Here is a 27,923-nt window from a genome sequence, read left to right on the forward strand (position 1 = left end):
GTTTCTAAAGTATGTATACAATAGTAATCAGTGGTTTACCCAAATTCCAGTGTAGTAAAGCATAGTTTAGGCATTTGAACCCATAGGAAGCCACTGCACAACTATGGTAAAACCACAGCAAAACTAATGTTGAAAGTGGAAGAATTGACCAAGATGCATTATGGGTGGCTCCACTGATGGCAGTCCTGTGCATTGCAGAAGTCCTCTGAGGAACGCATGGCGGAGGCAGAGAAGATGCATGCGGAGGCGCTGGCCAGCCGGGAGAGGGAGCTGATGGACAGGCTGCAGGAGCGGGACGCCCAGATCGAGGAGCAGGTCCGCCATGCTGTGGTATGTCCGTCTCCAGGGCCTGAACTAGGGGAGGTCCAGGGTCTCCAACACAGCCAAAGGAGCTGGGTGCAAGGGGCGATGGTGCCATTTAGACTGTAGTGTTTATTTGTTTTTGTTTCTCTGAGATCAGTTAGTCTTTTGTGGCTGTGTAATGCTATTGTTTTCATTTGCAAATTCCAAAGAAATGCATTCATTGTTGAGTTGGAAAACAATTCATTATTTGGAGCTTTGTGGGATTGTACAGCATAAGAGTCTCAACATGGGATTTCAATTGACTTTACTAATGCTTCACTAAACATGTGTAAGTGCTGAATCAATAAGAGGAAATACAAACTTCTCAGTGTATACTTGATGAAAACTAATATTGTAACATATTCCATGAATATGTATGCATGTTACTCCAAACTATGTGTGTTAAGTCTTCATGTTGATTGAAACTTGTAGACAGTGTACCATTTTGGCAACTCCATGAAGGAATAAGTGATATTTCAGTAAGCAACAACAGTTAAGATTTAAAAGCATGTTTTTCATATGTTTAGCATGATGGCCACATTGAAAAGCTCAAAGTAACATTTCCAGTTATTTTATTAGTATTCTGCACTTTCGGTTACCAAAACCCCCCTTTCATGACCTCAGTAGTTTTAAACCAACAGCTAAATCTCACATTTAAACAGTTGCATTCCTGCTTAATTAACCATCATGTGCCAAGTTAGACAATAAAATCCAATAGGGGTCAGATGTTCACAATTTATTTATTACATGCTTCACGTATGTGTGTTTAGTTTGGCAGAACTCACTTGTCATTTTAAGGGGTTTTTGGAAGGTTTGTTAACGCAAACCAGAGTAATGGCTTTTTATAGAGGTATCTGGGAATTCAGATTTCCATGCTGGCCCTTATCTACAGTTACTAATTTAGGCTCCATACAGACAGCAGGACATACTTGAAAATTATGCTGATGTGGCTTAACGACTAGAGATTTCTTTCACACAATACATGTTATAATGCATCGTTTCAGATCGTCTGGCGTCTTGTACATAACAGTGCAATAAACTTGAGATTTTTTCATCAATTAACTGCTACTGTATTTGTTTGAGCTACAGCTGTGTTCCTCAAGGACTTGAGCTTTACACAGTTAAAGGTTTTTACAGTATGCAGCAGTGGGAATGAACTGGCCCATGTCTTAGGCGTTAATTCTATAACTCACACATATAAAATAAAGCACAATATGAATTGATGTTGGTGTCAGTGGAAGAGCAGGACACAGCTGCCTTGGATGTCTGCTTCATTTTGGCAGCCTCTGTTTCAAAGTCCAGCCTAGTCTATTGTAAGAAGTCTAGATCTTTGTGACTTTATATGAAGACACCCCTGTCCTTATTTTCCATTTTGGGCAAAATAGGGCCAAGCTGCCCACTTCATAGTAAAAGAAGTACAGGGCCCACAGTTTGTTCACAGTTTTTAATACATTTTTTGAGCTGCGGGTTTCTGAACCTCCCTGACCACTGTGCACCCCTTCCAGGAGCGGTGCCGTGCGGAGCAAAGTCAGGCCCTGCAGGAGAAGGAGCAGCAGGCCGCCCTGGCCCTGGAGGAGGTGGAGCTCCAGAAGACTGCCTTGGAGGCAGAGGGCAGGAGTCGCCTGCAGGTGCTGGAGCAGGAGTTGGAGACGGCCAGGATGGTGAGCGCAGTGTGGGGCGGGCAGGATAGGGTTGGGTCAGGTTGGGACTCGTACCACAGTGGGGTAACAGTTATAAAAGTTCACTAGTACATTTGCATGGTAATCTGAGAGTTTTTCCCAATGGTTTTCCAATGCATGTGTTTTGCTTTTCCAACATTTGCCTATACTTTGTATAATGGTTTATTATGCCCTGTGGTTTAACTGAGGAATCCTTGGCTTTTTCATCTTTTTCCATTTAATTCTGTTCTGTGTATTCGATTGTGATTCGATATGCTTTGTTGCTCATGCAATTGAAATTGAATGTATTGTAACATGTAATGTTTGATTTAGTTTCATGTTGTAGTTTTCAGGTTTAGGGAAACCTCTGAGCACTTCCTGAACATTATAGAGAGCATTACTGAACACATGCGTATGCAACTACTATCTTGTGTTTTATTACAGAGACTTCTGGAACTGGAAAGCTCCCTGGAAAAAGCGTCACAAGACGGCTCGACACAGTTGGGCAATGTGGCGGTGCAGATTGAGCACGAGAAACAGAAGCATCGGGATGAGATCTCGACTTTGATGGAAAAGCACAAGGAACAGCTGGAAAGTCTCAGACAACAGTTGGAGGTTGAACAACTGGAGATCATGAAGCAGCAGCACCTGGTTGCCATGGAGGAACTACGGGAGAAGCACCAGCAAGAGCTCGACGCGGTGCTGAAGGAGAAGGAGTCCCAGTTCCACGCACACATTGAGGACATGAACCAGAAAACGCTGGAGAAACTGGACGTGAAGCAGACCGAGCTGGAGGCTCTCTCCTCAGAGCTTTCCGAGGTGCTCAGAGCCAGGCAGCTCCTGGAGGAACAGCTGCTGGTCTTGAAAGATGCTACAAACTCGGTCAAACAGGAGTATGAGCTTAAACTCCAGCAGGAGAAATCAAGGTACCAGGAGGAGATTGAAGGTATAAAATCACAGCACGAGCAGTCTCTGGGAGGTGTGGAGAAGACTCTGAAGGAGGAGCTCAATAAGCTTAAGATGGTCCTGGAAGAAAAGGAAAGAGTGCTGGAGGAGCTACAGTCACGGGAGCAGGGCCTGAAGGAGGAGGCGCAGATAACACATCAAGACCTAAGTGTGAAGTTAGAAGAGCTGACCCTTTCATATCACAGGGTGCAAGAGGAAACCCAGGAGCAAAACAATACACTTGAGGAGGCAAAGAACCAATTTTCTCTGGAGTTGCAGGAGGTAAGGGAAAGTCTGAAAAGGGCGGAGTCTGAGAAAGAGGCATTGATTGAGGGCAGTGTGAAATTGAATGAGGTGACCTCTGAATTGGAAAGATGTAAAGGTCAGGTGATGGAGCTCGAACTGCAGCTAGAGGAAGTGCAGAAACAATCCAATCAGAAAGCTCTCTCTCTCCAAGAAGAGCATGCTGCCAACATAGCTGAGCTCCAGGACCAGATAGTAAAGGTAAAGAAGGAGTTGTCTGAACGGGAGCAGTCTTTCCAAGAAACACTGGAGGTTCACCGCCAGCAGGAGGACAGTTTGAAGAAGAAGCTAGAGGAAGAGCAAGCTGCCGCCAAGCAGAGACTAGAGGCTGCAAAGACTGAGTTAGAAGGCACAATTAAAGCGCATGTAGCAAAGATGGACAAAATAAAGCAGAAGACGAAGGAGATGCAGGAGAAGTTTAAAAAAAAGCTCTCCGAGCAAGAAGAGAAACTGAAAGGGCAGCTGGCAAAGAAGGAGGATGAGCTAGCCCATAAGGACAAGCAGTTAAATGACAAGATCCTGGAAATGGCCCATGCTAGCTCGGCTGGCATCAGTGATGCTGTATCTCAACTGGAAGCTGCCCAGAAGGAGCAGCTGGAGAACCTGCGGGGGGCTCATAAGAAGGAGCTGGAGGAGCTCACCCTGAACTGGCAGAGGAAGCTGGACCAGCTGGAGGAGGAGGTACAAGAGAAGCATGAGGCTGAGCTGCAGGAGAAAGTACAGGAGCTGGCAGAAGTCAAACAGCAGCTTGCAGGCACCAGTGATGAGAAGGAACATGTCCTTCAAGAAATAAAGGACCTCAAGGAAGAACTGGCCATGAGAGAGACCACAGTGCAAAAGCTTCAGGCAGAGCTGAGGGAGGCCGCTACCAAGGTGGAAAATTTGTTACAGGGTGAAGTAATGCTGAAGGAACAGTTTGAGGCAATGGAGAAAAACCTCAATCAAGCTTTGAATGAGAGGAACTCCCTTCAGGACCAACTCTGTAAAGTTGAAGAGGAAAGCAGAGACAGGCTTCAAGTATTGACAAAAGAGTTGGAAGAGACCCAAAGCAGGTTACATCTTCTTGAAGCCTCAAGCTGCAAAGAAGGTGAGGACCTGCAGAAGAGACTCGAGGAGAAAGTCTTTGAAATGCAATCTAAGGAAGAAGAATTCAGAAACCAACTCGGTGAAATAAATAAGCAATTGGCTCTGTCTTGTAATGAAGTTCAAATGAAAATTGATGACAAAGCTAATGCACTCCGTGGTAAGTTGGACAGCAGAGTCAGTGAACTTAGTGACAGAGTTGCCTGCAACCAGAAGCGGGTAGCACAACTCAAAAATGTCATCCTGACTAAGATCAACCGAATCCGCACACTGGAGGAACAGCTACAGCAGAGAACAGAGGAGAAGATCTGTTTAGATACTTCAGTGCTGCAGATGACTCTTCAGCTAAAGGAGAAGGAAGACCATATCCAAGCCTTATCGACTGAGAAGGAATCTTTGCAGAAAGATGGTAGCTGTAACTTGCAGATCCTCTCAGAGAAAGACCTTTGCATTGAGCAGTTGAAAAAGGACCTGGCTATGAGTGCAGAAGTCAGTATGGCCATTTCAGGAAACTTGAAAGAAAAGGAAACTCATATCACAAATTTGGAGAGCTTAGTAAATGATTTGAAGACCCAGCTCGAAAACAGTCAAACAGGCAAAGAAGCCATATTGGCACTTAATGAGCAGCACAAGGAGGAACATCAGAAGCTAGTAGACCAAATGAAAGATCTATCTGGGACTTTACAGACTCTTAACAAAGAGAAAATGTCAGCACTGGACCAGGCTGAGCAATTAAAGAACAAGCTGTCGGAGTGGAAGAAGAAAGCCGAATCCAAGTTCACACAGAACCACACTACTGTCAAGTCACTGCAGAGCAAAGTGGAAGACTTGGAGAAACAGATAACTGAAAAGAATGAACAGCTGGAGAGAATGTCAGTCTCCATAAATCATCAGTCCATTAGCAAGTCTGAGATAGATCAGACCTTGAGCGAAAAAGAGTTGAAAGTCAGTGAGTTATCATCTGAGGTACAGATCTGCTCGTGTCGGATAAAAGAGTTGGAGGAAGAGCTAGCCAAAAGAACAGAGCAACATGAGCAATTAATTGCAGATTTGGAGAAACGGAGTCAAGCCAAGGAAAGTGAACAGAAAGAGCTGGTTATACAGCTACAGCAGGCCCAGGTTCTATCCTCCGAGAAAGGGAGCCTGGTACAGGAGACTGAAGGGAAGCTGCAAGCCCTCGAGAAGGAGACTGAAACACTGAAGCAGGAACTTTGTCACCAGATGGAACATTTTGAGAAGACAAAAGCGGAACTCCTGAAGAGCAAAGAGGAGGAGCTGAAGGCAGCAGAAGAAAGGCTATCTGCAGAGAGCACAGGTAAACTAGCAGAGCTGAAGAAGAAGGCAGAGCAGAAAATCGGCATGGTGAGGAAGCAGCTGACTTTACAGTTGGAGGAGAGGGAACAAGCCGTGAAAGCCTTGGAAGTTCAGCTGGCCGAGCTTAAACAGAGCATGGGAGAGAAAGAGGAATGTGTAAAAACCCTTCAGGGAAAAGTTCAGTCTCTAGAAGATGCCTTAAGAGTCGGGAAGGAGGATCTGGAAAGGCAAATGGAAAACGTGAGCGAGGACTATAAGCTGGAGAAAGAGAATACCTTACAGAGGTTAAAGGAAACCTATGAGGAGAAGCTAGATGCTTTTCAGAAAGCAGCTGCTGATGCAGACATGGCAATGCAGAAGATTCACCAGGGCAAGATGGAAAGGGGATATGCTCAAGAAGAAGCCCAGAAAAGGTACGAAGAGCTCCTGAACAAGCTCCACCAAGCAGAGGAAGAGAAATCATGTCATCAAGCAGAAATCAACAGGCTTGAAGCAGAACTGTTGAAACAGACTGACTTGGTCCAGCAGCAATCAACAGGGGTGGAGACTGACCTTCAAAAGCAGTTGGAAGCCAAGGAAGAAAAGATTTTGGAAATGCAAAGCAGCTTGGAGGAGTTGAAGAGGAACGTGCAGGAGAGAGAATCAACGGAGAAATTACTGGAGAAGAAAGTCAAAGAGGCAGAGGCCTGTTTGGCCAAGGAGAAGGAGGACCTTAAATGTGAGAAGGACACCTTGACCACAGAATATGAAAAAAAACTAAAGGACCTGCAAAACCTGCTGGAGGAGAGCAATTCTCTTCTCAGGACCTATGAGGATGGATCAGACGAGAAGAGCAGGTCTGACCCAGATGGTCTTGTGTCAGACATGAGGGCTCAACAGATGGAACTCCAACGAAAGCTGACCGTGGTGGAGAACGAGAAGCAGAAACTGCGAAAGGATTTTACCACACTACAGAAAGACCTCCGGAGTTTGAGGAAAGAGCATGAGAAAGATCTGGAGTATATGAAGAAAGAGCTGACCGATGAGCACGAAAAGAAGCTGAAGTAAGTGGGCCTCCTTGCCAATGTCCTTTATGTATGTGCCATCATGTAAATACCTTTTGCATCTTGTCTGTCTAGATGTATCTCACATCCAGGGTTTTCATGTCGAGAATTTGTTTAACCTTTGTTCTTCTCTGATACCAGGCTGGAGCTAGAAGATGTGGAGATGAAGCACAACTCGGGGCTGAAGCATTTGATGAGGGAGTTCAACACACAGATGGCAAAGAAGGAACAGGAGTTTGATTCTTCAATAAAAGAAGCTATTGGTAAAATATTATTTACTTTCATAATATATTTTTTTAAGTTATGTATTTAAAAAATGCTATAAGTAACAGCATTTTTCACCAAATAATTTTAGTCAGCTGGTGAGGGTGTCGTCTTATACCACAGTTTGGTTCTTGTGTCATTAGTTGGCTTATTGTGATTTGTAATGAACAGCAAATAGGAAAATGATGCCCACTTCCAGCCCCTTGATTCTACAATGCTTGAAAAACCAAACAAAAACAATTAAACAAATAAATGATTCAATAAATTAGTAAAATATAAACCCTTATAGTTGCGAGCAGTGGAACTGAACTGTCAATGTGGATCTCGTCAGTGGAATTAATTTTAAATTCGTTTTTCATACTTTTTAAATTTATTTTTAGAATCCTTTGCTTTTTAATCTGATTTGTAACATTTGGTTTGGTTTTACATTAGTAACTTTGGTAGGCCGCTTGAATTGCAGTTCCATGTTAAAGACTGCTCTCAAGAGAGATGGATGGCAGTCTAGCTTTCCAGAATCAGTTCATATAATATAAAGCAGGCCATGAAAGTTCATGAGTGATACGAACTGCCATCTGTTTTGGTTCTTCCATAAATTTGTCTTCCGAAAAGGAGATGAGATGTATGGAAATCTAGAGGACATGCGTGCAGGTGTTTCTCGAGCTCGCTGGGAGGGAGGAATGCTGAGTGTTGTTCCATTGTTTCTGCTCTGTGCATCTCCAGGGAAGGCCCAGGAAGTGGAGCACCAGCTGCTGGAAACGCACCGTGAGGAGACCATTCAGCTGCACAAGAAGATCGCGCAGAAGGAAGACGACCTCAACAGGACGGTCCAGAGATACGAGGAGATCATTCAGGTAGAGCCAGATTTCCGCAATAAAGGGCAGGAGCAGTGGTCTTCAGTACTGGTCCTGGAGATCCCCAGTTCTCAGCTTTTTTGGTGTGTGTCATTAGCAGTCACAAATCATGCATAATTAAGCCAGATACAATTATGTGATCAGGCTTAGTTGGAATGAAAAGCTGTTTGAATCTGTTTGTGTGTGATGAGACTGAGGAGCTATTTTAATTAATTAAAATGTGGCAATTGTAAATCAGCCATGAAATTGAAAAAGTTTGAAACAATACATTAAAAAATGTATCAAACTTTTAATTTTTTTTTGTATTGTTCACGTGATTTCAAAGTTTCTGTTTTTTGTAATATCAATCCTTTTAAAATGTGTTGGATGGTATTGTACAGACGGAAGTTCACAAATGAGATGTTACATTCATTTGTAGAGTTCGTATCCTGTTTCTTGGTTTCTTTCAGCCATTAAATGCTGTGGAACAGCATATAATGGAAATTAATTTAACAGACAAGGTTTCCGCCACACACACATTGATTTTATGTGAAATGTGTGACATGTGAGATTACAATAATATAGTTCTCTGCAGTGGTTATTGTAAGAAGTGATCTTGCGTCCCCCAGTTGCCTGCTTTAGTTTCCTGTGTGGTCAATGAGCCAAATGTTTTGGCTGTTTAATGTCTCCAGCAGTGGCCACAAAGGAAAATGCATTGTCTTCCTCTTCCCTAGATTGAAGTTAAATCTTTCTTCAAGGATAAATATGCTGACATTTGTAACAGACATTAAGCACTCTTTTGCATTCTTTAAACTTCTGAGGCTTTTGTATGTCACTGAGATTATTTGCCTTTTACAGTTTTTAAAACATTTTGTCTGTGACGTGGCGTGGTAGCATCCTACACCCATCTTCCTCAAGCTTCCTCTTTGAGTTCTTTGACTTCTTGTACAAGAACGAATATGACATATTACATGATGTCTTTCATTTGTGTCTACAATTTTGTGCAACAATAATCACAGTGAACTTTACATTGCTTCAGCAAGAATTATTTACTTATGTGATCGATTTTTCTCTCTCTGCCCCCCTCCCATACTGTTAAAGCCAGAAAAGGTAGGTCATCTCACCATGTTGCATAGTTTGCTGTGTCTTATAAGTTACTGTTTCAAATTAAACGACCCTTTACTGTAGTAATAAACTTCCAGTCTAAAATATTTTGTCAGCATCTTTAATGCCAGGTCTGAAAAAATAGATCCTCCCTTTAAGAAAGAGGCGGTTTATTAAATTAAGGATAAACAGGAGGTGGGAAAGGCACCAGAATGTATTCTGGCTTTGTGAAACGAATTGCATTGCCATGAATAATAGCTAGGCTTTCGTTTTTGTCTTTTGACTGGACTTTTGCAGTTTCTCTCTGGTGTGAAGTTGTGATTCTCTTTTGGTCTTCTGCTGCCTGTCAACACCACCATGTTGTTTGTTGTTTTGAATTGCTGTGGTAATTGATTTACTGATCAGTTAAGCCTACACAAAATATAGAATGATTTTTCTTCTTTCTGTTTTTGATCTAGAAAAAATGTATATACAATAAGACAAAATTTGGGGCACTTGACAGTTGATGGACAAGATAAGCTACGCTTCAACAGTCAACACCCCACCCTGTTTGTTGATTTTAAGAACATAATAAAGTTTACAAACGTGAGGAGGCCATTCGACCCATCGTGCTCGTTTGGTGTCCATTAATAACTAAGTGATCCAAGGATCCTATCTAGTCTGTTTTTAAATGTTCCCAAGTTTTCAGCTTCTACCACATCGCTGGGGAGTTTGTTCCAGATTGTGACGCCTCTCTGTGTAAAGAAGTGTCTCCTGTTTTCCATCTTGAATGACTTGAAGCCCAATTTACATTTGTGTCCCCGGGTGCGTGTGTCCCTGATGATCTGGAAAAGCTCCTCTGGTTTGATGTGGTCGATGCCTTTCATGATCTTGAAGACTTGAATCAAGTCCCTACGTAGTCTCCTCTGATCCACCGTGAAAAGGTTCAGTTCCCTCAGTCTCTCCAAGTTGGACATTCCCTTCAGATCTGGAATAAGTCTGGTTTTGCTGTGAGTTTCCATTGTAGCATGTCATTTAGAAAGAGGTTTCCTCAGATGTCTGATTGGTCCATGTCCACTATTAGCGTGACCTTTAATAACTATGTTCTCTTCTGTTGATAACACTGGAAATTACTTGTTTCACCTCAGAGTCGAGAGGAGGAGATGACAGCACGAGTGGATGAAATACAAAAGGAGCTGGAGGAGCTGAAGGCCGAACGAGAGCAGAGGCTGAACGATGAGAAGAATCGAAACACTCCACAGGTACTGCGGCTGAAACATCATAGCTGCTTCGGCACAGCCTACTGGTCTCCACACAGGGCTGCGCTTCACTGACAGGGCTCTGATCATAGTAAGGTCCAAAACAGGATTGGCTAAATTAACCCAATCTTAACCAAAACACTCTACATTTGAAATCCAGCCGTTTCCACCTTAAAATTAAGTCATGACACGGCCTCTACTGTCATTACTTTTTCCCAACATACTAAGCCTTGATGTTGAATTGCAGCAGATTTAAAAAGGCCCCCTTGAAGCCCTCATTGACTGTAGCATCAATAGAGCTGTAGCTCACGAGTGTTGGTGTCTGAAAAGTAATTAAGGGGGATTAGGCTTGTAAATGTCTATTCCAGATGGCATGTGGGAAGCATTGAATCACACTAAACCAAGTGTACGCTTGTTTGTTTAGAAAATGGAAGTGTCCCTCTTGGCTCATAGTCTCTGTCAGAGCTCTGGAGAGGTAGAGGAACTTGCTGCTAAGATAAGAAGTGCCTAGATCTGGTCCCACACACACCAATACACACAAGCTTTCAAACATTTTTAACAGACTTGGAAGAAACGCAGTTCGGGGCTTTCGCTCAACCCATGGAGCACATTTCCTTTTTAACTACTTGTCCCATTGTGAAGTGTTTTTTGTGAGGGGTTGTGGTCAGATTGAGCTGTGCTGGGGATGCATATGATACTGGCAGGAACACATTTTGTCTTAATGTTTCTACAGAAGTGAGTTTATTAGCAAAGGATTTGGCCATTCCCTTTAATGGAGTAGTATCTCCCCATTGTGCAAGCTTCATTACAGTTTAAACATTACTGTTAGGGTAACCAATTCTGATTCATTACAGTTTTTTTATTTTAATTTTATTTTAAAGATCAGTTTCTTAGGGCACTCTGGTAAATTGCGACGTCTCTGCACAGTCACAGTTTGCAGTTGTAATCCAAACACACTGCACTTTTAAAGCATGTCATCGTAAAAAGGCAATTGTTCAGCCTCCATAGTAGATCCCTACATGGTAATCCACTGTCAAGTCATGCATGGGTGACACATGTTATAGTTTCTTCAATGCTATGTAGTGCATCCTGTAAGTGTAGTTTGTATCCTTCATTGAAGTAATGTGTATCACCTCAGCTTTCATATGTCAAGCTCCTAGGGCTTATTTGTTGCTCCCTGACTTGTTTGTTACTTATACCCCTGTGTAAAACACTGATGGGTATCAACGAATTATATCATAAAATCTGAAAACTGTATGTATTGGAATCAGGAGAATTCTCTATAGAGAACCTGATTCCCTTTAGGTTTTAGCTGAAAGTGAAATCCTTGTCTTTTACGATGACTGTTATGGTAAATGTTTAGTTCCATTATTATTATTATTTATTTCTTAGCAGACATCCTTGTCCAGGGCGACTAAATATAAGAGCAGTTCCATGTATCCAGCTCTTATTTAAATACAACCCCCTCTCTCTGCCTGGTGTTGATCAGCTCTCCAGAGTTTTCAGCTCCTATGCATTCCTTACAAGTTATATTTTTGTAATCGTTGGACTCTGGGGACACAGAGCTAAAGGTTATTTTCCTGCAAAAAAGCTAGGAAAAGTTATTTAAATTACCATCAACTTCCCTGAGGATGTAAAATATCCCAATAAAAAACAAAACAATAAATGTGGTTATGTTTAATGTATTAACAACTTTTTTGTATTATTTTCAGGGAACAGTGACAGAGCTGCAGGTGGGTTTATGTGTTATTATAATTATTATTACCTCAACTACTGCAAGTATATAATGTATCTGCCTCAACTCTGAATGTGAACACTGATTTGAAAACGGGGCCCCAACATTTCGATCACCATTTTTCACCTGGTATATATTTCTACATTATCTTAAAGTATTTATGTATTTATTTATTTATTCTGATTTGAACTCTACCAGATTATGGGAAAATGGGGAAGTTGAAACAGACATGCAGGATGATAATGTACATTTAAAAATATGAAATATGCTAAATACTTTAAAATACTGTACAAATATACCAAGATAGGGGGAAAAAAACATATGAAAACTCTGAATTAAAGCAAAGCCTAGAAAAGGACAACCAGAAGTTCAGATCAATGAATGCTTCCAGATATTTTTTGGATTGCCAGTTTGGTTCTAAAAACATTCCATTACATGTACATACTTAGAGATCTGCACACAGTACTGGATTCAGTATTTTAGTTTTCAAACAAACAAAATGGCAAATTCATAAGCATTTTTAAAATCTATATGTATATTTTAATCTTGTGCATTTTAAGGACATATTACTCAGTAGATGTCTTTTAAAGAATTAAAATGTAGCATATCTCCACTTTGCTGCTTTAATGGTATAAATGAAGTGAATCTGTTACAGGAAATTGGGGTTAGAAATCCCTATGCACCAACTGCTTATCTTTGCCCTGTTGACAATCATGCTGAATGAGTTGGTGTCTGTCTGCAGGCCCAGCTCGCACAGAAGACCACGCTGCTCAGTGAGGCGAAGCTAAAAGAGCAGGAGTTCCAGGAAGTGGTAAGATTTTCCCAGATCTTCTCCTACCTGCCAGGGTTGATTCCTGACTGTGACTTTGACCTGTCTTGACTCCCGAATAATTGTTCAAGCTTGAATAAGTAAAAGCTTTGAATTCTGACATTTTAGAACAATTGCTCTGAAGATGGTGTCTTGTGTGGGTGGATTATGTATGTATTTATTTATTTATTTTATAAACCCTTATCTAAAAAGGCTAGGAAAATGTTTTAAGCCAATTTTATCAAGTTGTGCAGAAGTACTTTGGCCTGATGCTTTGATTAAGTATATTTTTTATTGTTGGAATTAAATGTATTTATAAATTTACACAGCTGTTTACTCTTTCTGTGAGCAACACACTCCTCACACCCCATGCATTTTACTTCATATTAATGGAATCTAGTCATGAAGGAAAAAAGACACTGATGTATGTGTAACTCATTGTTTACACGTTTGATGGAATCTTTTTTTGTTTTTCGTAGATCCATTCACTTGAAGATAAACTAAGATGTTTCCATAAAAACTCAGTTGTGACTCACTTAGGAACACCATATAAAGGTAGGTTTTAATCTCTTATCTTGGGCTCTTTTTGTGCGGCTTGTACAGAGTTTGGAGACGCCTGGCTGATCTCATTGGTGCTGAAAACAGTCCTCCTGTGTCCAGTAGCTTGGCTGTACCTGTTGTTCAATTGCATAATTTAAAAGGGGTTAAGGCAAAAGGTCTAATCTACTGTCTACTTACAGCACATTAATCTTCCTGACTTAGACTTGAGCTTTAGGAGCATAAAAAAAATAAAAAGAAGTCTTCCAAAATAAGAGGAAATCGAAGTGGGAGGAGGGCGCTTACACTAAATTCTAACCTCGTCATGTACCCTCCCTTTTGGTCTTATAAAAGGCATTCCCTGATGGAAACCCTTGGACCACGCTTACGCATCTTTCATACTAATGGTTTTTGCAGTCGCAGTCTCGTAAACGAAGGAATGCACTTCAGACTTGATATGCAGGCAAAATGGCTTTCCAAGAGCTAGTACAAATAAGGAGCTGTCAGGGGAGAGTCAGGCAGAAATGTACAGTGAGGGAAAAAAGTATTTGATCCCCTGCTGATTTTGTACGTTTGCTCACTGATAAAGAAATGATCAGTCTATAATTTTAATGGTAGGTGTATTTTAACAGTGAGAGACAGAATAACAACAAAAAAATCCAGAAAAACGCATTTCATAAAAGTGCTCCTAATCTCAGCTCGTTACCTGTATAAAAGACACCTGTCCACAGAAGCAATCAATCAATCAAATTCCAAACTCTCCACCATGGCCAAGACCAAAGAGCTGTCCAAGGATGTCAGGGACAAGATTGTAGACCTACACAAGGCTGGAATGGGCTACAAGGCCATCGCCAAGCAGCTTGGTGAGAAGGTGAAAACAGTTGGTGCGATTATTTGCAAATGGAAGAAACACAAAATAACTGTCAGTCTCCCTCGGTCTGGGGCTCCATGCAAGATCTCACCTTGTGGAGTTTCAATGATCATGAGAACGGAGAGAAATCAGCCCAGAACTACACGGGAGGATCTTGTTAATGACTCAAGGCAGCTGGGACCATAGTCGCCAAGAAAACAATTGGTAACACACTACGCCGTGAAGGACTGAAATCCTGCAGCGCCCGCAAGGTCCCCCTGCTCAAGAAAGCACATGTACAGGCCCGTCTGAAGTTTGCCAATGAACATCTGAATGATTCAGAGGAGAACTGGGTGAAAGTTTTGTGGTCAGATGAGACCAAAATCGAGCTCTTTGGCATCAACTCAACTCGCCATGTTTGGAGGAGGAGGAATGACCCCAAGAACACCATCCCCACCGTCAAACATGGAGGTGGAAACATTATGCTTTGGGGGTGTTTTTCTGCTAAGGGGACAGGACAACTGCACTGGGACGATGGACGGGGCCATGTACCGTCAAATCTTGGGTGAGAACCTCCTTCCCTCAGCCCAGGCATTGAAAATGGGTCGTGGATGGGTATTCCAGCATGACAATGACCCAAAACACACAGCCAAGGCAACAAAGGAGTGGCTCAAGAAGAAGCACATTAAGGTCCTGGAGTGGCCTAGCCAGTCTCCAGACCTTAATCCCATAGAAAATCTGTGGAGGGAGCTGAAGGTTCGAGTTGCCAAACGTCAGCCTCGAAACCTTAATGACTTGGAGAGGATCTGCAAAGAGGAGTGGGACAAAATCCCTCCTGAGATGTGTGCAAACCTGGTGGCCAACTACAACAAAACGTCTGACCTCTGTGATTGCCAACAAGGGTTTTGCCACCAAGTACTAAGTCGAAGGGGTCAAATACTTATTTCCCTCATTAACATGCAAATCAATGTATAACTTTTTTGAAATGCATTTTTCTGGATTTTGTTGTTATTCTGTCTCTCACTGTTAAAATACACCTACCATTAAAAATATTTACTGATCATTTCTTTGTCAGTGGGCAAACGTAGAAAATCAGCAGGGGATCGAATACTTTTTTCCCCTCACCGTGTCATTTCCGGTTTTTAAATAATGCCCAGTCAAAAAGCTGTCCTTAGTATTGGGATGCTGCACCTTTTTCAGAAAGCATAGCCGTGAAGCCACCATTCCCTGCTCTGTAAACCCTTCGAGGTTGGACAGTCTTGCTGTTCTCCCGCCTCTCAGCAGGGAACCACAAAGACTTTAACAAAAAAACTTTAACAGTGCGTTGTAGTAAGTCATCCATACCTGCAAAACCGCAAGCTGTGTTCTTGCATGCAAACCATAACCTACCCAACTGTAGTAATTACAGAAACATTTGCAGACCATTATTGTTTTTTTATGTACTAATTGTGCAGGCAGTTTAAGCTTTTTTTAGGGGGAAGGGCGGGGGTTCACTCTCCTCTATGCTAAGCGCTGGCTGTAGGACATGTGAAATAAGAGTTGTCTGATCATGTTACGCTGACTTCGCTGGGGGGGAAGGGTTAAGGAAGCAGGGGGGCAAAGATTAAAGTCTGGGGTTTATTGACTTCCATTCCTCCACACCTACTGATCAAAGGCCTGTTTTCACAGCACTTGTTATCTTTATCTGTATTTCTCACTAGCGCACACCCTTTAAACAGATTTTTCTGTAGCATTTGGGATAATTATCTCGATGACTAATTGAGAGCTGGGAAATCAGAGAATTGGGCCAGCTTCTTCTGTTATTTTGTTTTGTTTCTCTTCTCCCTTAGAGTTGCCTTTGGAAATCTTTGCCGTGGTCTTTGTTTTGGAGCAAAATCTTTTGTGGAAATTAATGAATTCAGGGTGCAGGCAGGCGAGAAGGGTGAAAACTATTCACAAGTTATGTAGGGTTTCTTTTAGAATGAATGTGATTTGCTTTGAGAAATCATTTTTTCTTAAAGAGCATTACCATAAAACGGGCCAGTGGATATATGGGATGTTAGGAACAGAGGTGTGGCTTTTTTGTGTTGTTTTGATTTGATTAAACAATAATAAGTTAACTTCCATAGTCTTTTCATTTTAGACAGGTGTAGGATGTGAACTGCCAGTCTTGCATTTAATTGTGATTACTTGCTGAACAGGCCAGACTGCAGACCTGTATATTCTGCTCAACCTCCACAGCATGTATTATCGAATCCCCTATGCGCTTCTCGCAAGCTGGCACTCTCTGACCCTCCCTGAGGTTTCCCTGGTCTTTTTACATGGAGTGAACTCATTATTCGCTTGTAAAATACTCAGTGGAAAAATAAACTCTTGTTCTCATTACTGCTAAGGATATATTTGGCAAGGGCGAGAGTTCTATATTATCAATTATTTATCTCACATGCCGACTGAATTTACCCAGGGAAAATTGAAAATCTTAACATGTTATATTTTGTGCAGAACATCCAAGCTGTGTGTCGTCCTTAGTGATTATTATTTAGCTGAACTGTGGGGTCTGTAACTCATAATAAGTGCTGTTTTATCTCTGCTCATTATAGTAAAAGGGGTATAAAAAACACATTTTAAGTTCTTACATCACACACTTGTGACACTGAATACCATATAAGGAGCTTTTTAGAGTTCTGATGATCTTGTTAACATAGTTATAGTTTTGGCTTCCCAGTTCTGTAGTATTCTGAATCCCTAGTATAGTGAGATTAGGTGTGTGCATTCCCTGGTTTGAGTTACGCCTCGCTTGGTTACCCAAACCTTGTGCAAAGTGTGAAGTGAAACAGCATTGATTTATGTTGCTACTGAGAAAGATCACTGCGGCAAGGTTGTGGCTGAACTCTGACTTCGTAGGTTCAAGGTGTGGTCAGCCGCTGATAGACTGTTTTGTCCGATGCGGTATGAAGCAAGTCTGTTACATTTTTGAGTTTTGGAGAGAGAATTGGAGAGTACTTCACTGTGGAGCATGACCAGCCGAGGAAATCTGGCCTAATGAGGACATGGACATAAAATTATGAATTAAAAACAATGGAAACATTGGAGCAGACCGGGGCTGTATTCATCACCAGCCATGAGGTTCTGTTTTAGGTGTCAATTAAAGGCTGGGTATTGTGCCGCCATACAAACATGCTCTCCATCTTGCTATTAAGGCGGTCTGTGCTGCTATAGGGCCAACAGTTCTACCACTACCACATCTAATAAACCCATTTCAGGGCTAAACTGCTTCCAGTCTTCAGAAAGACCTGCTCCGGTTCTGTTTGTGTTTAACAGAAATCAAATGGCTCACATGCAGATTGCAGACAACTGGCAGTGGAGATGTGAGAGTGTGTCCTGGTTTTAATTACAGAAAACCAAGCAGGGCCCGTGTGACACGCTACAATATGCGGTTGGAGGGGGTCTGGTGATAGGGGTTGTGTGTGTGGGGTGGGGTGGGGGGTGCATTTTTAAAGCATAGAATCATTCTGCATGGTTTTCATTCAACAGAAATGTAATTGGGGTATTCTATTGTTAGCAACAACATAATTGGAAAAATAAAGCATATTTTCGATCAGCAGGCGGTGAATTTATGGGCTCCTAATTTAGATGAGCACAGACTGCTTTTGACTGGTGCATCTTTTCCATTAGCCATAATGCCATCCTTATGCATTTTGTTTCGGACTGTAGAGACCCTGTGAATATGATTAGTGTCTATTCTAAATTGATGGGGTCATTCCACGATATTTCCCACAGGACAGTTATTTTGCAGCTGTATTTCAGTAATTATATTGCTCTATATGGATTTGTACTGTAGTTTTAATTAAGTTATATTGGCTCACAGTGTAGTTGTAATGCAGTAGTAATGGACATTTACAATGCAGTGTAATAGATTTGTTTTTCTTATTTATTTTTTATAGCACACAAATGTACTGCCAAATGATTTCCAATAAGATAAAAAGCAGCACATGCTTTTAAATCAACAGGTGGCTGATTTCAAGAGCTGCCTGCGCCGGCCTTATATGATACTGTGACATCATATGATATTTTTAATTGACCTCACTTATGACTTTTGCAGATGGAAACCACAGTGGTGATGCCTTCTCAGAGCCCACGGAGTTCGAGTACCTGAGGAAGGTGATGTTCGAATACATGATGGGACGAGAGACTAAGGTAGGACTTTCTTACTGCAGCCAGATTATTCACCATTTATTTTTATTTAGCACCAAGACACCACATGCCTCTGTCTCTATGAAATGTTGCCAGGTTGGTTGGCGATGGTGTTTGTCTTTTTGTTTCATTTTTTGATTAAAAATAACAATAACTGATTAGTTTAGCATGCATGTCATGTTCATAATGACAAAATGCCTGCTTAATTTGAGCGACTAACCTCTGAGGTAAGGCTGAGGGAAAAAGGGAAACGATCAAAGCACCAAACCTGATGTCTGATACCAGTAATGCTATAGATATCTACCAATTCATCCCAAAGATGCATTCTGATCATTTTTAATGCAAAAGGTTACTTTTGTCAGCATTCTTCAATTGACCAAGACTTCAGTAGAGTTTGAGAGCTAGCAATTTACCAATCACTATCCATAAAAGAGTACTGGAGACTTGAATGGTTATGTCTCTCAACGTCTTGCATTGATCAGGACTCCTGTGACATCCAGCAAGCTGTGCTGTTGGAAAAGTCCCATTTTCCTGTTTCCTGCACCAGCCACGATTGATGGTGCACTATGAAGTTTCTGCAGAGTACAGTACTCCAGCAGGCCATTACATGTAGAAGATCGATATGAAAGCATACGGGAGAAATTCATTATTTAAACGGGCTTTTCCTGTGCAGTGTGCTCATTGTTGTGTGATGGGTTTGTGAGAAACGCCAAGTGCATTATTTTGGCATTACTTAAAAGATGGAAGAGGGAAGGAGTTGTCAATGAAGACGTACAAGTCCTGTTCTATCAACTCCTGTAGACCCAGAAACGGTAGTGTTTCAACAACTTTACAGAATTGATGAGCAGGCACTATTTTTTCATTCATTTATTCCTGCACTGCACTATGGTCTGTGGTGTCATTCCTTCATATATAATACAATGCCTGGTAATTTATTAGTATGATGTATGATGTTTTAGTGATTTGTAATGATCTCTTGGATGTAAGATTTGGGTAGGGGGTTGTCAGTGCCATCATTTTGCTCTGTTGTGTCAATATGCATGCCATTCCCCCAGTCAGAATAAGATGGGATTCCTGCAAAGGTGAAATCTCTTCAGCCAGCTTGTAATGTAGCTCGTGGGAAAGTGTCACTCAGGAGAAGTAGGAAGATTGTCTCAGCTCAATGCAGCATTTCAAGGAGGGGGAGCTGTCAGTAACCCCATCTATTTCCTTTTCAACACAGACTTATGGAGACCAGGTGGCTGTCTATCCCGTTTTCCAGCAGGGAAAAATATATCCCCTGCCATTTCTAAACACATGGCAGATGCACACACACATACACACACATGCAAGAAAATAAATCCCCCCTGTTCCTTGGGAATGTATTTCATTCTTTATTTCTTCCCAGAGACGCACTTCATACTCATGTCAGCGTGTCTCGTGAAGTACCAAAGTCTGCCTCCCTCATGTTGAACGCTTCCTGCAGTTTCTGCGCACAGTTTTGCCTTGGCTCTTGATGCAGTCCGGCTGTTGTGCCAGGAAGGCAAGATAAGATTTGCTACAGTGCTTTCCTCTGTGCTAATGATTTGTACAAACAAGCGAGGAAGAACTTTCTATGGCTGCACATGCACAGGAAGTGTAAAAGTAAAAGTGAGAAGCTGGACAGAGTGTGTACGCTCTCAGCTGGCTACTTCCTGAATGAAGTTTGGTCTGTCTTGTCACCATCCCAGTAAAACTCTGCTGCAGTCAGTGGGGGGATGCGTGAGGTGTTGGACAAATTCTAGAAATCCACAGCTTTCTCAAATGGAGTAAGAGTTTTCCCCAGGTTATGACTAAACTGGTTAGGACCCCTGACTTAATGAAATTCGTCTGTATTGAATGTTCCTCTGAGATGCTGCCTGTACAACATGAGATAGTCATTATTGCACTGTTATCCACTGTTGTCTGATCTTTAAGTACTATGTGGCATATAAATGTCTTTGTGTATTTTGAAACATCTGCTTATCTCTCATGCAAAATTAAATCTCTCCAAGCCGGTGCTTGTAACAGAACATCTCTCTCTCTCTTCTTCTCCTAGACGATGGCAAAGGTTATAACCACAGTTCTCAAGTTCCCTGAAGACCAGGCACAGAAGATACTAGAGAAGGAAGATTCTAGAACACTAGTAAGTGCTCCCCACCCCAATACACACATACTTATGAGTGAGTATGAGAAATGGGTGTCAGCATATCCTGTTCTAGAAATTTTGAGGATGTGACTGATACCCAGGAACCTTCATACTGGGCTGTTTTCATATTTCTGTTGGTTTCTCTTCCTTCCGTTATCTTTTTTTTTTTCCGCCTCAACCCCTCTCATCAGATGCCGACTCAAAATCTGTGTATTATTGAATTCATCTCATTCTGTTCATTAGTATGTCAGCACTAATTCAGAGGAATATTTTGGGTGGGGTAATGATTCAGTCAACTTCCTTGTTTAATTCATTTTAATATTATTTTAAAGATAAAATCAATAAGAATTGCAGCCCATTCTGCTTTAATCTGGGTCTCCAAGCTTTATCTGCTCGATTGCACAACGCTTGCCGGGTACGGAAGTGTATTTGTGCGTTCTGCTTCATTTTGTCAATTGCTTCCTCAGCCTTGATATTTTAAGCAGAATATTGACGGGGCGATTTCTCTTCATGGAAACCAAGATAGTTTACATATAACTAACATGCGGTGGCTTTCATCAGCACAACCCTATATAAAAAAAAACAAAAAAACAATTCCCCCACTGTTTTGTGAAGCATAAAGGTTTAATAAGAAATCAGAATGCACACTTTGCAAAGGTATTTCACTTTTTGTTTATAACCACATGTATAAATGCTAAAGTAATATACCTACTGCAACCAAGGCATGTCATGTGGTAGTGTTTTCTGCTGATTAGAATATTGTCCCGTTTCAAATGCAGTAATCAGGCATTTGCAGTTTTAGTCAAACTTGTTTACAACTACCTTTTTAGTTGTATGAGTGTAAGACCTTGAGTAGTGTTGCTGTGAATACATCAATTAGTACACTTTAATTTGTCCTCATTCATCTTGCAGAAACCATCCACATAATCTAAATGCATAGTGCAGATATTCAGTTATGTTGAAGGAAATATAAGGCAGAAGATTTTTAATTTCAGTTCAACGGAAACCTTGTTTAAATGTTGGAAAACCATAATTATTACCTTTACTTGTTTGAAATTGCCATCCAAATTTCATAGTGAGTCTTTGTCCCCTTTTCCAAGATTCTGATTTTATAACATGTAATTTAACAGGTTAGTGTCGAATGTAGTACTACGTCTGTGTTATAGAAAGGGACGTGGGGTGAATGGTTTAGGTTCCCTTCAGATTTAGGTGGCTCAAACTTTTAATTGTAAACTCACTGGCTGCTTCTGCCCTTTTGCAGTGCGTAACAGAGGAGAATGTATCTCTAATTTTGGAGAGGGAGGATTAGCTTCGATCTGACTGAGCAGGAATTGTTCATGTCACTGTTCAGAAAGGCGTGATGACAGAACTCTGTTAATCCAGGCCATGCTGAGGGTGTGAATTCAGTCAAACTTTTCTGTAAACGGCACAATGAGTTCACTGGATCAGATTGTCAGTAACAAAGTCAAGTATGTTTTCTGTCTTGAAAAACAAAACAATCTGCAGTTATTTCTGTTCATGTAACATGCTTTATGTATGTCATACTTTGTGGCAGCTGAGAAGGACAAGTTTTTAAAAGGTTTTACAGTAAAATCACCAGGGAAGGTTACAATTTCAAAGTAAGACACGTCAGTCAGTCTTCAGTAGGCACTACGATAAACTAATGTTATTACTTATGCATGTGCCAGTGAATTGAATTACACAGGAAAATTATGGGACATAAAATGCAAACAGGTGTCAGCTCTTGAACTAAACCTGGGGAGTCGGTTTGTTCCAAAGGATTTTTTTTATATTGATGCAAGATGAGCATTCTGTGATGAATGCCATATCTCCTAAGACTTGAAAATCAAGGCTTCTTGTGGATTAAGTATAATTATTTGGAACAAACTGAGTGAGCTGACGTGGAGTGCATCGTTTTTTGAAACATCTACCTTTTTTCTGGGTATTTCTGGGTTCATCTTTATTACACAGCAGTTGAGTGATTGGTTGAGTTATTGATTAGCTTATATCTTAGCCCAAGGTCAGTCACATTAAAATGGTAAATTAACAATAATAGTGCAATGTAATCCAATAAGTGACACCAACTACAAATCCAGCATATACAGGAAATCAGATGAGGGAAAAATATACATCAGTACTTAATTAGTTTCTTTGGGGAGGCTTGTTCACATCTCTCTTGCTGTATGTTTGCTGCCTGTGGTGTTCTTGGCACATGCTTTTCTGCCCTCGCCTATCTCTGCAGCTGCATTTCCTGTGTTTTTCGTAAAGTCCTGCACAGCTCATGAACTAACGTTGTTCACTCGCACTAACCAAGCTGCTGTGCTGTTTTCTTCTGGCCTTATAGTTTGCCTCACCGCAGCGTGGCATCTTCTGAGTAGAGCCAGATCAGGCAGTGCTTGATTAGCCTGGCGGTGAGTGAAGCAATCCCTTCCGTCCTGACTGGAGATCTGGTCTGCATGAACCCAAACATTTACCTTCTTAATCGCCTGCATCTGACTGATTCTGGAAATTCTCATTCCTATTGTAACTACAGTCTATTTTACTAATCAATTATGTGTTGTTTTTTTTTGGTAGTTTATGGTTTCATAGACTGGTGCACCACATTCATAAAAGCAATAAAGTAAGTCTTTTACATCAAGTGGTGCTTATCTATTACTGGTTTAATCAAGAGCAAAATATTAAAATATATATATAATGTATAATGCATTGTAACATGAGGCTATAAAACCATTACATAGTAAACTGTGCCTTTCAAACCTTTTAAAACCCCAGAAAATAAATAAACCACTTTGTGTTTATTTGATAATTATATGACCTATAAGGAGTAAGGCATTAATGTTTGCACACTTCCTTTAATGTTATCTTATCTGAGACAAACAGCTGACATTTATCTCACAGCAACACTTGGTCTTGTGTCCTTGACGCGAGAATGTTACATAAGTACACATGCTTCATAACGATAGAGGCTCCTTTATTTGTAGCCCTTGTTGCATTAGATAATTTAATTAATCTCCTCTATGTTCTTCTCTCTGTAATTCTGTATAATGCAGTGTCCACTATTTCTGTATTCCTGTCACTGTAGAAAGTGAACCCAAGATCTGGCAGCAATCTGTCTTATGGGGAATATGTTGTTTACATTCATCCCATCTGTGTAACTAAGGGGAAAGGAAGGTCACTTGTTATGGGTGGGTTTAAACTGTAGCATAATCCCTTCTATCAGCAGCAGGGTTATCTACTGTAAATCAAAATACTGTAAAGCGTCCTTTGTGGAGGATGACATCGATGTTTTGACAGTTTTGTCCTGCTTATTTATAATAGTGCTGATTTATCTCGGAGTTTGTTTTAACTTCTACAAATACACACAAATCAATACTTCTTCCATTAGGTTATCATGTCACTGTTTATTTGAGCATTGATTGATATATTTATAAAAATAAAACCCATTCTACCCTGGCTTTAGGAAGCAGATATTCAATGTAAATGTGTCTATTTATAAATATAATTTGTATTGATTTTGAAACGGGAAAAGCTTTCCAAACTTCCAATTTTAAAAGATGAAAAAGTTTTACATTCATTTAATAGAAACTTCACTGGTTCGCCGATCAGAATTAATTTCTTACCACCGTCGTCATAGCCAATACAGCCCTGCTTTCTCTAAGGCCATTGCGTGGTTTGCTTTTGCAGTCTCTAATGCCCGTGACATTTATCTTATCATGAGTAATGTAATCAGTCCCCGAGGTCTGCATAAGAGAGGGTCCGCTCTTGTTTATGTTGGATATCATCTGAAGGTTTCATTGAAGTTCGTTGCTTTGATCTCCACTTAATTCCCAGTGTGCATGAGAGCCCATCACTATTGTAGCTGATATTGAGCAGCCGGAGAACAGAGCTTTCGATGTGATAGAGAGGACATCGGCCAACATGAACGCGTGTGCAGCTAAAGGAGTAGAACCAGAACGTGGTTTAGTGGTTGTCGTTGATATGGGTCCTGAGCCCTACAGTGCATCAGTGCTGGTGTTTATCTCTGTTTTTATTGTATATGTGAGAGAGCTCTTCAAGGCTTAACCCAGATCTGACACACACCTCTTGCACCTCTTGAGGAACTCTACTACTTTTAAGGCCGCTTTTTTGGAGCTACTGTACAAAGTTATTCTGACAGAGTTCACTTATATAGATGAGTGTAAGATCTATTTATACAGCTGATGTAAGATCTACTTAGTTCAGTTGTGTGTGTGTGTGCGTGTATGTGTATGTATATGTATATGTATATGTGTGTGTGTGTGTGTGTGTGTGTGTATATGTATATGTGTATATATATATATATATAATTTTATTTTGGATGATGACTAACTCAAACTAACAGCGGCATCTTGATACTTTCCAGAAACACATTCTCCTTGTACTTAATTAAAAAAGAAAAATGCAATATCCATTTTTTATATAACAGATTAATCTCAATTGCATTACCAACATGAGATAAAGGTTATTTAGGGAGGATATGAAAGAATGTGAAGTTGAAAGGGGGAGGTGTTATTGGTGTTGTCAGTCCTTAATTGGGGAGAGATTACCCAATTTCTTGTTGTAGGTGTACTTCTGAAAAGAAATACGTATCTGTGATTCAATTGCATTAGGTGTTTTAATAATACAGTTTGACTAATGTAAAAATCAGTGTGAAAAGGGTTACATTTTAATTACAATATATGCTGAATTAAAATAACTAAATAACTAGTATTTTAATAGAACTTCTTACACATTGTAGATGCACACCACACTGTTCCCATACAGATCCAATGGAAATGTACTCACTTTTTCTATTTTTAACAGAATTAAGCAGTGTAAATTGACTATTCACCCAACTTGTTAGAATACCAGTTGATAGTAAAGCAATACGCAAACCATGTTTATAACAATCAGGCTCTGAATTCTGCTCTCAGATATTTGCCTGGCATTTTACATTTTAAGTTTTCTGTCTTTATTTTAATTTTAATTATAATTTGTCATACAGGTCGACATTTTGTTCTATGCTGTATTAATTTCCTGTAAATATTGCATGCTAAATCCCTTCTCTGACCGTGCATCTGTCTTGTATCAGCCTTGTAATGCCTGTTGCATTGTTCACAATTCTGGTAAGAAAATCCTCTGAAATAAACATGTTGTTGTTGTTTCAGACTTGGCTGCGCTGAGATGCCCGATGGAGTCTTGAAGAAATTCAAGAGGAATCAGTGACTAAGCTGCTGACAGAGCTGGCCAGGAGTTGGTATTTGATACCAGAGGGGCCTGCCAGTGACTTTTAAACTACACTTCTTAATTTTACTTTTTATGGTTTCCTTTTCTTTCATTTTTTTATTTTGGAAAAAGGGTAAAACGAGAAACTAGATGGTGTACTTGGGAAATACTGCCTGTAATGTGCAGCTCAGTTAGAATGACTGTAATAGTGTTATATCTAGTTCCAAATGAATAATAATATGTATTATGACATTATATCAGCTTCTAATCAGAGGTTCGGTGGTGAAATTGAGTATTTCTTCCTTCAGGTCTCTTTGTTTAGATCTAGTACGAATGGATGGATTGTGCAATAAATTTGATATCTTTTTTTCTCTTTCGTTTGTCGGTTACTTTCATCCCTTCCTTGCTTTCCGTGTTCACTCTGTCTTTGTGTGGCTTTGTGTTAATTCTCTGCTCTGTGCTTCTGCTGATACTGACACTGGACTGCAGTACCTCGATTGTTTACTATAGCTTTTGTACTTTATATTTTCTGGGGAAAAATCATACAAACGTGTTCGACTGTAAATTGTAAATAACTGATTGAAATCTGTATCATAGAGCATATTGTGACTGTTGGTATGTTAATACATTTGAAGAGGAGCTAATAAAGTTTTATTTACACTATATATACATATAAATTGTGTTTTTTCCTCATAATTTCTAAGAAATGATTGCATTATCTTTGTTAACCTTCTTCTGACCCAGAGGTTTCTGTTAGATTAGAATCTTATTTTCAGGGAAAGCAAAGGCAACATTGTATTGCATTATAAACAAACACTTAAATCTATTGCAATTTCAAAAAGGAATCACTTTTTATTTATCCCTTTTCATTTTAAGCTTGAAACAAGTCATTGATTTCAAGCTTAAAATGTGAGGAAACGGTAACATATCTCTTACTTTGGCAAGATTAACTGGTGGTGTTGCAAAAAAGTGTATTTCCCCACTATTACTTATTTATTTAAAATATGAGATTTGAATTGCATCCACTGTTTTGCACCAGAACTGAATTCCAGAATGTGAATTAGTTTGAACGAGACATGAATGATGTTTTTGCTTGGGATGCAATGATTAATGCAGCAGCTACATTACAGCATTAGAAAGCAACGTCTTTCTGCACAGGATGACATTTTTGCTCTCATTAAAGTAAAGGTCAAGTGTGCATGCAGTATTAACTTCAGATATAATATTAGTTATCTGTGTAAGACCTAGACCACTTTGAAACTCGAGTCTAAAACTGTATCCATCCACAGGAGGTTTAAACAAAAAAAAGATATATTGGCAAATTATTCTTATATGTAAAATTAAATAATTCCTTAATGATCATTTTATTGAACTTTGACTTTAAGTTTGAAAGAAGAAGAAAAAAATGTTTTTGGAAACCTTTTAATAAAATTCCATTTGAAAACGAGAGGTTTGCAGAAAAGGGAATTATCTTGGTGGTCGCTGTGCTGTAATAAAGTAGTCTGAATAATAGTATAAAAAAGCGGATATACATTTACTTTCATTGGTTGCATTTTCATTGTTTGCATGCTTCTGTAAAGTGAAGTCTTACATTGTTTTGGCATCCTATAATTTAAACCAGAGTAACTCCAGTCTATCATTTCCCTTGCCTCAGTCTTGTATATTAAAATGCTTTGGGAAATCTGGTGACCTCCAGGTTACACATTTAGTTAAAACCTGTTATCAACAAATGAACATGTGGTTTTGTTGTCACTCAGCTGTTTAAGGGGCTAAAGAAGTCCGCTCTAGGGTCTGCTTTATTTTATCTGTTAAAGGTTTTGTCAAAAGATACTGAATTTGTAGCAAAGACAAGGCATGAGATGCACAAAAAGAAATACAAAGGTTGGTGAATGTCCTATGCACTGTATACAAAGATGTACTATAAATAAATACTTTTATCTGAGTGACTCTCAGCTGTATTTCTGGCAGTATGAGAATCTTAAAATGATAGGCTTTTAATCTGGAGCCACATCTGATTAAAACTCCAGACGCTGGCACGTATTTATTTGTTTGTTTGTTTGTTTGTATCTCCTGTAAATTAAAGTAGTAATGTAATATAATCATCGGGCAAGAACAGGCAATGTAATAAAGGTGGTTTCTATTCAAACGAAGATTTAAAAGCAAGGGCTTGTCTCAGAAGGATAGAGGAAATCCATTTTGACAACAAATGGCAACCAAATCTCTTCTTGGGTGTAATTACTGAAGGTGCAGGAACAGGAACCTGTACTCTGTGATCACCTGTGTTTATGGGATTATGAAGAATGCCTCTAAAACATCTGAGGATATGA

At 40.1% G+C, this 27,923-nt stretch overlaps 1 protein-coding gene across 5 annotated transcripts in view; it reads left to right on the forward strand.

Annotated features, from left to right (window-relative positions):
- Nucleotides 1-26,261, forward strand: part of golga4 (golgin A4) — a 54,300-nt gene extending 28,039 nt beyond the window's left edge. For 3 of the 5 annotated variants that reach the window (XM_066691253.1, XM_066691255.1, XM_066691256.1), the window contains 13 exons: nucleotides 199-330; nucleotides 1,848-2,003; nucleotides 2,445-6,688; nucleotides 6,830-6,951; nucleotides 7,673-7,803; nucleotides 10,014-10,127; nucleotides 11,837-11,857; nucleotides 12,602-12,670; nucleotides 13,147-13,222; nucleotides 18,136-18,230; nucleotides 20,284-20,370; nucleotides 22,718-22,784; nucleotides 25,539-26,261. In XM_066691253.1, coding sequence (XP_066547350.1) covers nucleotides 199-330; nucleotides 1,848-2,003; nucleotides 2,445-6,688; nucleotides 6,830-6,951; nucleotides 7,673-7,803; nucleotides 10,014-10,127; nucleotides 11,837-11,857; nucleotides 12,602-12,670; nucleotides 13,147-13,222; nucleotides 18,136-18,230; nucleotides 20,284-20,370; nucleotides 22,718-22,747 — 5,277 coding nt within the window. In that variant the 3' untranslated portion in view covers nucleotides 22,748-22,784; nucleotides 25,539-26,261. Of the gene's footprint in view, nucleotides 1-198; nucleotides 331-1,847; nucleotides 2,004-2,444; nucleotides 6,689-6,829; nucleotides 6,952-7,672; nucleotides 7,804-10,013; nucleotides 10,128-11,836; nucleotides 11,858-12,601; nucleotides 12,671-13,146; nucleotides 13,223-18,135; nucleotides 18,231-20,283; nucleotides 20,371-22,717; nucleotides 22,785-22,947; nucleotides 22,994-25,538 lie in introns of all 5 variants that reach the window. The other 2 variants (XR_010805005.1, XM_066691254.1) reach the window with 2 other exon arrangements.
- Nucleotides 26,262-27,923: the final 1,662 nt, after the last annotated feature.

Source organism: Amia ocellicauda, chromosome 18 (assembly GCF_036373705.1).
Source record: "Amia ocellicauda isolate fAmiCal2 chromosome 18, fAmiCal2.hap1, whole genome shotgun sequence".
Lineage (NCBI taxonomy): Eukaryota > Metazoa > Chordata > Actinopteri > Amiiformes > Amiidae > Amia > Amia ocellicauda.